The 17,125-nt window shown below is 37.2% G+C and overlaps 1 protein-coding gene across 1 annotated transcript in view; it reads right to left on the reverse strand.

Annotated features, from left to right (window-relative positions):
• The window catches only part of nfatc3a (nuclear factor of activated T cells 3a), an 86,347-nt gene that overhangs the window by 36,658 nt on the left and 32,564 nt on the right, over nucleotides 1-17,125 (reverse strand). The window contains exon 3 of the mRNA XM_084404618.1: nucleotides 11,538-11,700. Coding sequence (XP_084260744.1) covers nucleotides 11,538-11,700 — 163 coding nt within the window. The remainder of the gene's footprint in view (nucleotides 1-11,537; nucleotides 11,701-17,125) is intronic.

The following is a 17,125-nucleotide window of genomic DNA, read 5'->3' on the forward strand; positions in this document are numbered from 1 at the left end:
CTGAGTGTCACCAAGGTCAGCCATTTTGTTTTTCTGCTATCTGTTTTGTTATCTGATACTAAAGCTAATATCTTTGGGAAAAGATTAATTGACAGACTATTCAGGATTAAATTGTTGTACCACAGATATGATTTTGAGTTTGTAAAAACAAACTCAAAGTTTAGATTTACAAGTAATAAATGTAAATCTAAACCACTTATAATGGACGTCTACAGTGATTGTAAAGCAGTGGAATACATTTGCGTACAATTTTCACAAAGGATTTTTTTTTATACTATTACTGACTTTTACTTGCCCTGCCGAAATTGCTAGAAATATTAATTTTTTCATTAACTAAAAAGTGTTCCTGTAGCTCAAACAGAAGAGTATGGTTTTTGCATGGGTTTGATTCCCAGAGAATGCATGAACAAATGAAATGTATACCCTGAATGCAATATCTTAGTCACTTTGGATAAAAGTGTCTGCCAAATGCATAATTCAAATTTTATGTTTGATTTACTTTTTTTTTTTCTCAAAAAACAAAAAACAAAAAAATGATTCACAAATAAGTTATTTAAAAAAAAAAACATGGTAAATGAAATTCATAAACAATTTAGGGCCCTGATAAACCCGGTTTCCATGATTTTCGCACAAGCAAAATTTCACCTACAGGAATTACATTGGTAACCCATAACCAGAACGGCGAATAGTTCCCTGCTTAGTGCCTGACAGGCTGATCATCCCTACAGGCTTGTAAGGGCAAAGTTAGAGCCACCTCTGCCTGTCAGGCATGAAGCAGGTAATTTTCTACAATGGGCATGTTCAGAATGGTACTCCCAACTCAAAAGCAACATTTAGACAAGTGCTCAACAAAAACATTGGCTTTGCATTTCTGCTTTTAACCTCTCCAGCACAATTGCCATTAGACATCTTCTTTGTGGTAATTGACAGCCTGCAACAGATGCTCTCAGTAGAGTTACAATATTCCTTTAGCATCATCCTTTTAAAAACACAGGGTAATTTATTTTTCATAAAGCTGATTTCCACCATCTGTGCTGATTCCACTTAGCCTTTTTTATCCACATAAAAGCTCTGGGTGAAAGGTGCAAGTGACTTTCTCTGAGAATAAAACACATGAACAGATCCTACGGCATATGTAAACTCTGCTGCCCTTTGTGAGTGTCTGTGTGTTTAACCAGTTCAATTGTAATCTTTCACTCACACATACTTACATTTACGAAAGTCTAAGCCAGATGGGCTCAGAACTTCTATGTCTCCACCAACATGTGTGCTGATTTTGGTTAACAGCGAACCCAGCGAGACACGAGCAAGGTTTGTAGTGCATTACACAGCATTCCTTGTAGATCTCTGAATGTGAATTAGCCCAGTGCAAACACTAGCAGTAAACACTGTCACTTTGTTTTGCTGGTGTTTGTCTGGCTACTGTACACTGCAATCCGCAGCCTTCTGTTATGGCAGCTTGACTTACACACAACTGATTTCACCAGAAATCATGTCTCTCATTTTTTTCATGATTTCTCACACAATAATTGGAGTGGTAAAGTATGTGTTTCTGGTTGTAACATTAGACTGCTCTTGCCCCTGTAAAGCTAATTTCATGACCTTCTCTTAACCTTGTGACCTGTGTACGGTCTACCATCCACATAACTGGGTCGTAGTACATGTTTACATGGGACCGAGAGCAGCTACTGAAGGACTGTAGGTGGGGCTGCAACAACTAATCGATAAAATCGATTACAATCGATAATAAAAATAATCGACAACGAATCCGGTTATCGATTAGTCACGTCTGCACGCTGTGCACGGAAACCATCCACCAGTCACTTAGCTGTATAGTAGTGAATAACACATTTCTTTGGACAAAACGCATATGTAAAATAGCGGAGGACACAGAGCGAGCTGCTGCGGGGAAAGGTGCCTGACCCAAGTTATCTGAAACATGAGAATGCTTTATATTAAAGGGGTACCTTACCGGTGGCAAAATAGGCTTTCAGTAAAACTGGGCTGTCTATGCAGTAGGACTAGGATGCAGGACTTTTGCTGACAAATAAACATGAATTTCTCAGTCCAGAGAACTCAAAGAATGAGTATACATGGTTCATTTCATATTCTACCGACATTGTAACAATCCTGTAAAGAGGGTTGAAAATCGGCAGTTACAGTTGATGCGCTTCAAACAAAAGCATAAGCGTTTACCGCGTCTTGCCCTGTCGTACTTTGAGAAATGCATGTGCTGTTTAATGCTTTTGAGACAAGTTTTCCTCAGTACATAACTTACATTTTACTGTTATATCTGAATATATTCAATGTAAATTGTGATAATCGTAATTAATAATAGACATATTATTATACATGTTTACTTAAAAATTGTGAACACACACACTGTCCCCCTTTACTTAATATACACATAAATTGTAAGAATATGACTAATAGTAAAGACTACTAAGAAATAAACATTAGGTATAGATGCTAAAGCTATTAAATAGCAGTCCCAAACTAGCTTTTGTTAATACAAAGTTGGTATGAGCCACCACAATCATTTAAAAATATAAAAAATAACACAAAGTGAAAATAAAGTGGCATTTTGGGGTTAATATTGAAACGACAGTTACCATGGTGAATACACAATATTAACAAGAACTGTTAATGAAACATGGAAACTGCTCCTGGTGAATAGAATGAAAATCATACCTGCATGCAAATCCTTCTCAGCTAACACACGACATACCAGTAACATGATTTATTGGTATTTTACTTTTATTTCGTGACTTACTAATTTACAACGTAACAACGTTGCATGCTCGTAGTTTCCTTTGCACTTTATACACAGTGCGCGCCGCCGCATTTGCGCGTGCAATTGAAGAGTGTGCGCTACGAACACAGTAGCCTATAATGGCTGACATGACAGGAACGTCCGTTTTACGTAATCGTGGCATCCATAATCGTAATCGCGATTAGAAATTCGATTAATTGTGCAGCCCTACCTGCGAGTATTTCCATTTTGCATATTCTGACAATAAGCGAGTCTCTGTTAAACTGCAGACTTCAATAACCAAGCGTCAGTGCGCGTTTGTGCGTAAGCGACGGAGCGCAGTAGAACAGGAGTGCAATAATTCTGCCTAAAATATTTATTGTAAAAAAATTAAAGTCTACATGCAACACAAGTAATCATTTTTACAATAGCAGTAAAGGGATTGTTATTGGAATAGCCTATTAGTGTAATATAATTACTGCGTTCAGATGATTTAAACTTTTATTAAATAGGAGCTGGTTTTAAAAGGTTTGCTCAGATCAATATCTGCACTATTTAACAACAATACTTTTAAATAGTGAATTTTCTGTTCAGATTAAAATAATCGTTAGTTGCAGCCCTAACTGAAGGTGAAGTATCCAGTCAGATCATCCACACACAAACACTCATTAACATTCACTTACACATTTTAGTATTTATTTCTATACTATTATAGTATTTATTTAGCTTTTATTTTCATATATATTTAGCTTTCTTTTTCATGTTTTTTTTTGGTAATTTTGTTGTGCTTTTGTCAATTTATTCATTTTAGTTTTTTCTATTTCGCTTTAATTTCTTTTTCAGTTATATTTGCAAAGGCAACATTTCTAAATTCTAAGTTCTAAGTTCTTCATCTAACATTTATATTTTATTTCAGCTTTTATAAAAAAAAAAACAAAAAAAATTTTGTGAACAATTACAACACTGACTCTGTTTTTTTTTTGTCTAGTATAATTCGATGTTCCAATTCCATTTTATTTTTGCATGGTTTCTGCATTAAAGGCATATGGAACAGCATTAATAACTACAACATTAGAAGAACAAGTATATTTTGTGTAGCTCTTATTAGTGGCCATACTAGTGGCTGTTTGTTCGCCTATTAGTAATAGCCACCTTCTTTTTGGTTCATTAGTCAACAAATGCTCAGTAAACACAGCAAGTGTAAGTCATAGATCACATTTCAAGTTAATTTCAATATCGTTCCATTCACATACTATTTCATCTCAGATTTCATTATTGTTTTGATTTATTTCTGTAATAACTATTTTCAAAAAAAAATGTTTTAAGGTACTACCTTCTTTGCCTTCTCTGTCAAATGCCCAGATGCACACATAAAAACACACAGACAGCGTCTGTGTTAGTTTACACCTGGCATACAGGTGTATGGGTCTGTCCTAACTGTCCTGACTAATTGGCAGCGCAAGTGCTGCTGACGGCAATATGGCTCAGTGAGTCTGTTCACCGTCTCTAAGATTCAGTCACCGCAGAGAAGCTCACTCCCGGGACAGATGGAGTCTGCGGTGTCACCTGCTGACGTCACAACAACAGATACTCCACAGTAGCAGCCTAAGACTCCAGCAGCGCATGCCCCAGAAAGCATCATGGGAAACATTATCGCAAACAGCTGTTCGCTGAAACGTCTGAAGGTATGGGAGATTTTCCATGTGCAGATTTTCCCAAACGGAACCAGGGGGTTTCAAAACCACAATCAGACAGCATATAAAAGAGTCAAAATAAACACAAAACAAAGACAAGTGTGAAAATACGATGTTAACACTTTACAGTAAGGTTAAATTGGTTAACATTAGTTAATGCATTAGGTACCATTAACTAAACATTTTTTAATGCAGTTTTTATAATTCAAGGTAAATGTTCATTTATACATGTACAATTGCTCATTTATAATTAACAACTTTTAATAACACGTTATACAAAAAATTTATTACTATATGTAGAAAAGAAAATTAATTTAGATTAATAAATGCTGTAAAACTATTGTTAATTAATACTTAATACATTAACTAATATTAACCACCTGAAATTATTAAATAATCTAAACCCACCATTTTTATTACTTGACTGCTAAGATTTATCAAAATGACTGCAGATACATAGGCTGGTCAGCTGATCTTCCTTTACGTATTGTTTGCAGTAGTTCTCAGAGAGTTTGTAAATGCATATCTGTATAGATGCCAATCACTTAAAGTCCCTGTAAAGTCAAAATTAAGTATGTGTTCTGAGTTTGTCATACCACCGAAAAATGTGTTATTAGCCACCCAGCCCAATTTCAATGATTAAAAAAGCCGCCAAGTAAATAAAATAAGCTATCAAAATCTCGAAAAAATGAGCAGTAGTCTCAGCTCTCAAACGCTGGGGGCGTGTCCGCTGGCTGCGCTGAAACCACGCCCACTCGCGGGAAATATGACTCGCGCACAGCTCGTGCATGTCGGCGCGACGGGAGAATGAAGGCCGAAGCGGACAGCGGGAGATAGTCGGTTCGGCCCCATCCAGTTGTCTCCAACGAAAGTAAACTATCCTGATCTCTACAGAGGCGGGTGTGGTGGTGATCATCAGCTCTCCATCAAGGTAACGTTAGCTCTTCACAAGATAAATCCACCTCTTCTTGATATGATCATTTTTCGGAAATTTAAATAAGGACACCGATCTGTTTTCTAAGTGATTGCATCCAGGGAATACGTATTTACATGACGAAGGCATAGCCAGAGCCGTGGGCATAGTAGCTAGCAAACTGTAGGCTGTCTGATAGTAACTCGCGATTGAGCGATAGGCTTAGTGACTCCATGCGTCATCAAGTAGGGGCCCAATCAAGCTCAGGGGGTCGCAGTGCGTCATCGAGCCCCGTTTTAGCCCCGCCCAAAAAATCCGGCTCACAGCAAGGGTGAAAAACTGTTAAACGGTCTAACTCCACAATTTAGTACTTCACAGTTCTCAGTCTTTGTAACATGTTTTAGCAATACATTTCTAGCACTTATAATGTGTTTAGAATTTTTTTGTAGAATTGCCTTTACAGGGACTTTAAACATGTTAACCTTCTTCTGTTCAAGTATATCTGTTCAGTATATTATTATTACCCATAATAGCTTTATACAAGTTAAGGCTTGCATCTGTCTACGAACGTAGTTCCCTATTCATTTAATTCACCTTTTGTAAAATTATGCTCAAATATCCTGAAAAACAAACAAACAGATATTTAGCCAGGTTTTCTAGCAGTTTTTCCCTGTGGGTGGATCAGTGTGTGTCTACCACTGAACAGACTTCAGTAATGTGAGGTAATTATGCATCCTCAGTCATAGTGTGAGGGGAAGTGGGGCTATGATGTTAAAGAGTTAGTCATTAATACCCTGAAATAGTAAGTAAGGCACGCTCGCTCGCACAACACTGATTCTCATGTGCATACAGGTGGTTGATGTTTAAGCATGAACGGCTAGAAGTGGGAAATAAATCTCAACAAACAAGACAAAAATCTGTTTTGATTTTGATTTGATTTCTCAGTTCATCACCCCTTTAACATAATTTGTTACATTTTTACTGGCTCAATCATGAAAGCACATTTCTTCTCTACAAATGCAGAAGGAACATATCCTTTCTGAAGGAAACATCTGCATACTAATTGTCATTAGTCCAAATAATTTTGTTTATACAAACTTAACAATATAGTGAAACTATCTGTTACCCATTTCTCTGAAATAAAATGAATTAAACTATTAAACCCTGTACATTATGCATGGCCTTTTTATGCATAGTTTCTAAAAACCTTATTTATATAGTGAACTCATTGTCATGTTCACTAAGCCAGTTTAAGATGATTCGAGCTTTTTTGATATGGTGCTTTATCCTGTTGGAAGTAGATATCAGAAGATGGGTATGGTCACTGTGGTCATAAAGGGATGGACATGGTCAGCAACAATACTCAGGTAGGTTGTAACGTTTAAATTATGCTCAATTGGTACAAAGGAGCCCAAAGTGTGCCAAGAAAATACAAGGGCTGGACCCGAATATTCGAATATTCGTTCGGTGGGTTGGTATTCGATTTGAAAATTTGACATTCGAATATTCAGGGTTTTTTTGGTTTGTTTTTTTGCACACCTGGCATCCCCCTCGAAACGGTTCTCATTCGCACTTGAATATGTTCAACACTATAAAATCTGACGAAATACAATACTCTTTTTTACAATTATCTTATATAGCCTAGCCATTTTTAATAGGATGGACAGTTAAAGGAACCCAACCTCATTATACTTAATAAATATATTTGCTTCTTCTTGGCCTACTAAAGTGTTCCTGCAACCGGAGTGCTCTCTGGCTAGAGCGCAGAACAGCGGAGTTTGTATGGACAGAAGTGCATGCCTGAGCTTGTATTTTGGGTTAAGCTGCGTTGCTTTGACATTGTGGAAAATAGAACAATAGAAACAAAATGTATTAAGCTTTTTACCCGTTATTATCAATCTAAATTAATCTCGTTTTTAATTTAACTTAATTTCGTTTTTTCTTTATTTAAATTTTTTGTTTTAATGTTTCCAACTATTTTTAAATCGTGAGAAAATTGCGATTTTAACCAAGGAAACGGGGCGTTAGAGCAGGGGGGAGCTGGGAGTCGCCAGTCAATTGCGTCATATCCGCGTTACCCTCGGTTTCCGCTCGTACTGCGTGGAGTCCTTAACATATGCGGAAGTTGTAGTTGTAGCGTCTATCAAACAACAAACGTTAGCTTGTTTCTTGCAGTCGTTATGGAACACATTTATTCTTTTAGACTGGTTCTGTCGACAAAGTATGCTTATTTTTATATTTTCCAAATGTAGCATTCGGTAATAGTTATGTTTATGTAAGGGAAGTATTATTGCTTTAGATTTGTGTTTAGTTTATTGACATTGTTTATCACGTCTGGTGTTTATGGCCATGTAAAAATAAATATAAAAACACATAAATATAGCATGTGTTATACATAAAGATTAATCAGTATTTTGGCAAATGATGTGGGTGTTCGAATGTACTTTTACAACAATTGTTCAGAACACGTAAAACTGCGCCGCATTATCACAACAATGAATTCGACATACAGTAACATCTATGATAACCAATTTAGTATTAAACCTTACTTTTATTGCGGTTAATTCATTTTAATGAAACAAAAGTGTGATGAGGTTCAAAAGTAAGGAAGGAAGAAGACGGGTTGGCGTGACTGGGACTCGTACTTTATTAAAATTAAGCAAAACAAACAAAAGTCGTGCACAACGCACGATAGTCACCGTGGCAACCGCGACGGCACAAAACAGTTCAAAAATGAGAGCTCGGATCCACCGGTTTTCTTTCTCTGCGTCCAATTTTCTCTTCAGTCTCTCTCTCGTTCCAGCGCGGCTTATAATCGGTCTCTCCACGCGGATCACAGCAATAAGACACAGGTGTTCGTCATTTGCACTTGACCTACTTGCTAGTCTCTTCTCTCTCCCATTATAGACCGCGCTGAACCACGCCCCCCTCGCCACAAAAAGAATGTCATTATAAAAAAAGAACTTAGCCTCATCCATGAACATGATTTTTCGATTCCCGTCTGACTGATTTACATCCACGGTGGAGTTTAAAACGACAGTTCCCATCATTCCACGCTCCTTCACATCGTCATCAAGCTACGCCGTTGTTGTTGTTTGGAATGTAGCGCCCTCTAGCGGCAAAAAATTCTTGCATATTGTAGCTTTAAATTTCGTTTTTCTTTATTTAAATTTCGTTTTTTCTTTATTTAAATTTCGTTTTTCTTTATTAAAAATCTACCCTTTACTGTGTCAGTAATTTGCTAGTCAGAAAAATATTAGACTACCTTATTAAAAGTATTGCTTGAGTTAACAGACCTGTGTGTGTGTGTTACGTGCGAGTGTATTTACTTTGTGTTGTTCATGGGGAAGATGTGTTTAATATCACTAGTGCAGTGTCCGTTCTCAGAGCATATAAGCATATAAGTATGAGGTGCGCCACTTCCCGCTCGCGTTGTTCTGTAGTTTATTAAAAGTTTATTCATTCTGAACGTGTCGCGTCTCGCGTGTCCATCTATATTGCTCCAAATGCGACACTGCACTCCCTTGTGAAGTCGATTGGATGAACAGTTCTCGAAATAATCAAAATGCAAACGGACAGACAGACACATAGAGAATACTGCCTTTATTAGAGAGAAGAATATGTTCAGCCCCCTCTCTCCGAAGCTTCGAATATTCGAAGGTCATTACTACCGAAGCTTCGAAGCTCAAAAAATGGTATTCGGACCAGCCCTAGAAAATACCCTCCACACCATTACACTACCACCACCAGCCTGAACCATTGATACAAGGCATGATGGATGTTGTTTACTTTCATGTTGTTTACTCCAAATTCTGACCCTACAATCTGAAGGTCGCAGCAAAAATAGAGGCTCATCAGACCAGGCAACGTTTTTCCAATCTTCTATTGCCCAATTTTGGTGAGTCTCTGTGAATTATAGTCTTAGTTTCCTTTTCTTAGCTAACAGGAGTAGCACCTGGTGTGATCTTCTGCTGCTGTAGGCCATCTGCTTCAAGGTTCGACGTGTTGTGTGTTCAGAGATACTATTCTGCAGACCTTGGTTTTAACGAGTGGTTATTTGAGAAACTGTCAATTGTCAAAGAAATTCAAAGATAGAGAATTTCTATCAGCGTGAACCAGTCTGGTCGTTCTCCTCTGACCACTGGCAGTATCGCCTACAGAAATGAAGCTCACTGGATACTCTCTCTTTTTCAGACCATTTTCTGTAAACCCTAGAGATGGTTGTGCGTGAAAATCCAAGTAGATCAGCAGTTTCTACAATACTCAGACCAGCCCATCTTGCACTAACCATGCCATGCTCAAAGTGACTCACCTTTCGTCCCCATTCTGATGCTCAGTTTGAACTTCAGGTTTCAAGTACAGGGTATAGCCTATACAGAAATTCTTAAGTTGAATTTAATACCTTTTTTAATACCAGCACGACTTCAAGATGCAACTGTAGCGGTGTAAAGTGAAAAGTAAAGTAATGAAATATCTTTCCAAAAATAATAAAACATTTCATCACAATTTAATGAGGTGATTATAACTTAACTTCAACCCTGGACTCAAAAACCAACACAGAGACAGATAGAGATTGGTGGCTGATCCTTTCTTGCCCTCTGTGAAATTTTTTTTTTTTTTTAAGCTGTGATTTTACCACTTGATTTCATAGCTCACGAACAGGTTTGGCAGCAAGCCAGCCGGGTACCCAGTTTGTTTCAGCGCGCGCGCGAACGAAAACCACGTCACATGATATCGCTCAGGTTCTACTCGCAACGTATAAATATATCCACGCGAATTTTAGAAGAAAGGCCTGCACTTAACACAAATTGAAACTCATAGGCCTAGTTGGATGGGGGTTCTAAAATGTTAAACCTCGACAGATGACGTTTATTACTTTTTAATACTTTTTAATGCCCTTAATTTTGGCTAATTTCATTTACTACCTTTTAATACTTTTTACAATCCCGCGGACACCCTGAAGTAGTATACTAAATTACCACATTATAATTATGACGTCAAATAATTATAACTACTTCAAAGTAGTTTTATTTATATTTTACTAATTTATTATTCAATACTATCTTCAGTATAAAACCTTGGACACAAAAAAACTGCCATATCAACAACCCATACACGCAAACTGACAACAAACTACACCAGAGAGATAGGAAATCCCTCAAAATTTTGTGATTTGCTTTTGCATTTGACATCTACAAATTTCACGAGGCATAGTCCAGAAAAAGTACAAAGAAACGGCTCAAACTAACCAAGAGGAATTGGAACAAAGGGCATTGTAAAGGCAGCCCTGTAGTATAAAAGAGGGGAGATGTCTGATAATGAAAGATGATCATGCAGGTACAGTAACATAACGAAGGTCATAAACAAGGAATGACGGCCAATTAATGGCCCCCAAGACAGAGGTGTGACGTGGCAGAAATGCAGGTCTGTTATTGTGGTTGTTTAATGGACCATTCAATGCCAGAGGTTATGATTCAGGGGAAAGGCCTTCTTTTTTTCCTCACACATTCAATGATCTTGGTTCCTGAGTTGTATGTGCTTCATTAAGGCAACCACAAAAGAGGCCACTGCCTCCAAGACCATAAAATATTTACCAACAAGCTCTCTCTCTCTCTCTCAGTCTCTCTATGAGAGCTAAGCCTCAAGAGAGTGCCAGGTAAGTTTACCTATCCGTTCAGGAGTACCACATGATACAGCACGTTACTAATTTGGCTTCATTTTACATAAATGATGCCATCACCTCTACTGAAGTACACTCCCACCGGTGAGCAGCTAGTACGAGTAGCACAAATGCAGTCGGTATTAAATAAAGTCTCTAGTCAGACTGCTATACTGCCTGCTTAGATCCAACTGAAACCAACACAGTCCCGCACTAGCTGTTACCCAGTAAAAGGAATTTTATGACCAGTAATGAGGTTACTAGGCCACATAGAAGACACTTTCTGTGTGGTCTCGCTTCTCAAGTTCTGCTTCCTGTGAGGGAACGGATGGCATCACGCTCTGTTCCCACTTTTGTGGCCAGAGTAATGAGTTCTAAAAAAAATCAAGGCTATGAGGCTTTGTATGAAAATCCAAAACCAAATTTAACCACTGGTGGTAATCAACAAACAAATGTATTCAACCAGGAAATATAGCCAGGGAAAATGACATCAGTAAAAGTCCTGTTGTGGAGACTCACCTTGACGATAGGGTGTCCCCCAGACGCGGCTTTGACAGCACCTCGGCTGCCTTCGGTCTCATAATGAGCTCTGTGATGAGCTTTGGGGTGAACCTCAATCTTTAGTTCATACTGCCCATACTGATTTGGCAATGGCCAGTCCAGGGGAGGCAGGGATGATGCCCTGTACACAGACCAAGAGCAACATAAACAGAGCAGTTACACAATGCATAGTGATGGGTCATAGATACTGTAAAAAATTAAGACTTACAGAACAAGATTAATCATTGAGCAGCTATGCAACATTTTAGGATGCATCGATTTCATGTTCTTTTGCTTGTCACAACCACAGAAATTCAACAAATCTTATTTTTCCAGGGTTGGTGCTGGTGCCAGAAACGATTCCCACTCCCCATGAAAAAGTGCTATGCAAGACTGTGTGATTCGGGACCAGAAAAACTGGCTTGGCACAGCTTGCATCAGCACCTAGATATATTCGACAATAAAATCGTTCAGCTGTGGTGTGCGTGTGCCACAATGTCTTTCGCCATATGCCTGTCCACTGAGATACAGGACAAATTAGAAAGTTCTCAAAGAAAAACAAAACAAAAAAAGAGTGTATGATCTTTTGAGCTGTGAATTGGATGTTAAAATATGGTTTTAAAATTAGGAATAAGACTTGTGATCAAAGACCATGATTACCTTTTGTAAGGGCAGGTTATATGCTAACACTCAGTAACATACAGTTTTTTTTCTGTCGATCCAAACACAGAAGAATATTTTGGAAACCAAACCAATAGTGACCACTGACATAAAATAAGACATTCCTAAAAATATCTTCTGTAATGTTCCACAGAAGAAAAAAGTAATATAGGGTTGGATCAAAATGAAGGTGAAAGAATGATGACGACATTTTTATTTTGGGGTGAACTATCCATTTAAGGATATGCAAAACTATGTATTTTCTAAATCAACAAAAAAATGTTTTAACTGATTTTGTTTTCACAGATATTTGCCTTAGTCTAGCTCTCTAACACATCCTCTTACTTTCCAGATCACCCCTCTCCTGTAATATGACATGTACATGCCCTGCTGTCATGGTAACGTGAGATGGATCGTCAGGGGAAATTTGAGAAGGCAGTGTGTGACGGTAGTGACCTAACGATAGTGGCCTAGTGGCCTGAGGAAACCAAACAGCTTTAGGCTACTTGGTGAAAATGTACACTTGCGTTATACATTCACAACTGCGGTACACAAAAATAAACAAGGAAAAATAATTAATCTTTATCCTTAGTATACACATATGACAATAAACAGGAATATTAACTTACACATTTAAATATTACATATTAAACAACATATTTTAATATATAATACATATAAATGCCACATAGATACTTTCATTAGCATTGATAAGTGTTGACGAATCACTGAAAATCGATTAATACTGCAGAAACAAACAGAATGATTTATGAAGTTCTGATTCATGAAGATTCGTCAATTGCAAAAATTGGAGTTAGTAGATTTGAAGTTTAAATCAAAGACACTATTCAAGCATGTCTTATTGTCTTTACACCAGGGGTTGGTAACCTATGGCACATGTGCCAACACTGGCACGTAGGGTAATCGCTGGCATGTGAGCAAAAACGAGAGAGGTGCATATATGTCATTCAGATAAAGTACCTCGTACTTACATACAGATCTACATTTTGAGGTAATCACTCCTCATAGTAACACAGCTTGTTTTATTAAGGTAGAAGTTATAAATACTATTCAAGTGAGAGAATTACACTGTGCAAGTCAATGAAAGCGCACAGCTCTGAGTCTCTAACAAACCATTAGCATGACCACTGCGCATCACGCGTACACAAGTTACTGACTGACAGCTTACAGCTTGTTCCGCTGTACATAGTCAATGCTATACATTTCAGAGATATCCAAAACAAGTATACTGAGTCCCTGGCTGTGATGGATGTGAAATCTCCATTCATGCACACCAGGGGCCGTATTCACAAAGAATTTTAAGGCTAAAAGTAGCTCCTAACTGGCGAATTTAGGAGCAACTCCTAAAAATAATGGGCGTGTCACTCGTAACTTTAGGACTCCTAATTTTTTTTGACTAAGAGTAATTCACGAAGCATTTTAGCCCTAAAAGTAGCACCTAAGACTGGGACAGCTTAAAAGAAGTCGAGAGGACTCCTAACTCACTAAGACCTATTCACAAACCGCTTTTTGTGGCATTTCACGTTGCGATGTTTTGAAATGCGTATACGGCGGCTACAGGAGCTTCCAATCGCGAGGGAACAATTTTGCATTGTAGGCATAACTAGGGATGCAATAACGCCACCAACAACAACCAAAACTAGGCTACTCATTGCATGTAAACTAATTGTAACATTTCATTGTGAATCAAATTAAAATGTTCTTCTCTTTGCAAACGTAGGCAGAGGCATATAGTGACAGATTAATTCAATAATGTTGCAAAGATATTGCATCAATCCATATGTTTCATTAGGCTACTAGGCTATTTGTTTTGCCTTACTCTTTATTCATTTAGGCTATTTATTCAGTTATTCATCATCTTCCGTCCTTCGCACTACTTGTGTAGCGCACGCATTCTCAGACCTGTCACTCATCATCGTACGGGAGGTGTTTGGAATCATTCCCGCGTTACAATCATTAACCAATCAAGGTGGTCACTTCAGTCAAGCTCGTGCATGAGTAATGACGTCATCCATAGCAACGAAAACTCACTCTTAGTTTAGGAGTTGTCATTTTTCTTTACTAAGAGTAGGTCTGAAAGGCGTTGTGAATAACTTTTAAGAGAAAACTCCTAGCTAAAATCTTTTAGTGCGATTTAGGAGTACTCCTAGTGGTAAGATAAAATGCTTTGTGAATACGGCCCCTGGTCACTTCATGCGTTTTCTCTGATCGGATAGCTATCCAATAGTGAAAAGATTTGCATATAGTGCAGGACTTGAAGATTAGATGCAGAGACACATTTATGCTGCCAAGTGTAAATGGAACCGTTTTAACAAAACGTCATGAATGACCAGATGTAAATAGGCCCAAATAGGTTCTGCACTATTTCATTATGAATATTTAAAATATGTTTATATACATAAAAATGGCACTTCATGAAAAAAAGTTTGCCCACCCCTGCTTTACACTTTTCTGCACCACTACAGTTCAAAATGTTGGGGTCAATAAGTTATTTTTCCCCCCTTTTTTGGGATAAAATGAATACTTTTATTCAGCATGGATTCATTAAATTTAGTGTTGTCAAAAATATAAATATTTCGATACATATCGATACGCAAATATCTTAAACGTTTCCAATACTAATTTTTTCAATCCTCATAACCTGGGTGGCGTTATAAACGCGTTAAGAAGAAATTATATAAACAATATAACATATATGGGTCTGTATTTAAGGTGTTTCTTGTGTTTGAACTTGTTTTGAGGATGGCACACTTGGCATTGCTCGAGGAGCTTGCTGCAAGTGCTATCAGGCGAGAGCGCGTCTTTAGAGAGCGGCGAAAGGAAAGGATGTGCGTAAAGCCCTTATATAACCATGGTGTGGGTGTGTTTTATGTAAATTACAAACCTCGGGCACGTAGTCACTCTTTTAGAATACTCCAAATTAACATTCGAACGAGGTTAAGAACAAATCCATGTGCGTACGCAAGTGTGTTGTGAATTAGGTGGGAATTTTTCATGAGAAGTTCTCCTGTGTGCGAATAAATACAAATAATCTATGCAATTATTAGTGAATGTGACCCATTGTCCATTTAATACATTGGCCAGTCCAAAGAGTGGGCAGGTGTGTGTCTTCATTTGAAAGTAAGTTATGTTTAGCTGGCTGTCCTAAACTAGACCCACAATAGACTAAAGCTCAATGCTGTGCCAACTTCATCAACTCTGCCATAGCACTCCCATCTGTTAAACCAGTCAAGCTTCTAGATCTTTCTATTGCTGCTGACTGATAGAGCAGTCAGCACACACACACACATTCACATACAGGTCCAATGGCAGACAGCAGAGCTCTGAGCTCATATAACAGGGATCAAGTATCATGTCTCTTTTGTATAAAGGTACCGCCATAAAGATGTTAGTCAACACTGCTCCTACATGTTGCTTTGCTGAACGTTTCTTGACATGTTTGTGAGAAAGAGGTTGTGTGACTGTGTGCTTTTTCATATGTGACTGTTTTGCTGTACGTGGAACCAAGTGTGTTTACTATACATTGTGGATTATTAATGAAGGGGCCTGACTGAGTTAAAAAGTGTGTTGTGTTGGTGCGGTCGATAACAGAATGACTGTGGGTAGGGACACATTTGCGATCTACAGCCACACGCTCTCTTTACTGATTTATGGTGACAGAGGCCAGGGCACACACATAGGCGTCTTCATCTGACTAGCACACACACATACACACAACCATTATCTGATGCTCTGATATGGATAGCAGACACAATTATAACTCTTGGTGTTCACTGGCTCACTCAACTACCTCATGCTACTCTAAATGTATATTAGCCCTCTGGTGTTGCTCTTTAATTTTATATATATATATATATATATATATATATATATATATATATATATATATATATATATATATATATATATATATATATATATATATATATAAATATAAATAAACATTTCGAATTTTTTAAAATAGCTACTTCAACAGAATGGTACGAAGCTCTGTGACTTTTGTGGCAGTCGCTATGGGACTGGGGGAAAAAAAAGTACACTTGATTAGAAAAAGCTAAATGGTTGTAAAAAATAGTCATACTTGTGTTATTAATGGAAATAGAAAATTATGAAAAAAAAAAAGAGAGCAATTTTTAGGGGTACAATCTACAAATCAGCCATGAATGGCAAAAAAAAAAAAAAAAAAAAAAGTACAGGGGAGTGAAGTGAAGGGGTGACACTCTAAAATATCAAGAGTGCAAAATAGACTCACTCCACCCACCCCAACCCCAAATGAACTGGTGTGACTGTAACACAAAGCAAGTTTTTGCCAATGTGTGAAATAAAATCAATAATTTAGCCACAATGCACTAAAAACAAAACAAAAAAATAGACAGCAATTAAGGGGTTACACTCAAAAACATCAAGAGTACAAAACACACACTCCCTTACACAAACTCTGATAAAGAATTCCTTTTTGATTGGTTAAATTTGTATTGAATTTTGATGTTATATGAAACAAAATCTCTTTCTCTGTGTTCTGGTTTAACTGTGGAAAAATTAATGGAAAAATTGACACTTCAAATCAACATTTCAAACAAAAAATATATCAAAATCCTCAACCTAATAAAAGTAAGGTTTTATGTCTAAAACAACTATAGAATGTACAAGCCCCCTTATATATAGCTAGGCTATGTAGGAATCTATAGGATTTTTTTTTTTTTTACTACCACCAAATGACACTAATCTGCTTTCAAAAATTGGATTTTAAAGGTCTTGTCTCTATTTTAACATGAAAAAAAAAATATATATATATATAATAATAATAATAATAATAATAATATTATATATATATATATATATATATATATAATAATAATATTATTATATATATATATATATATATA

This window comes from Rutilus rutilus, assembly GCF_951802725.1.
Source record: "Rutilus rutilus genome assembly, chromosome: 3".
In the NCBI taxonomy this organism is placed as follows: domain Eukaryota; kingdom Metazoa; phylum Chordata; class Actinopteri; order Cypriniformes; family Leuciscidae; genus Rutilus; species Rutilus rutilus.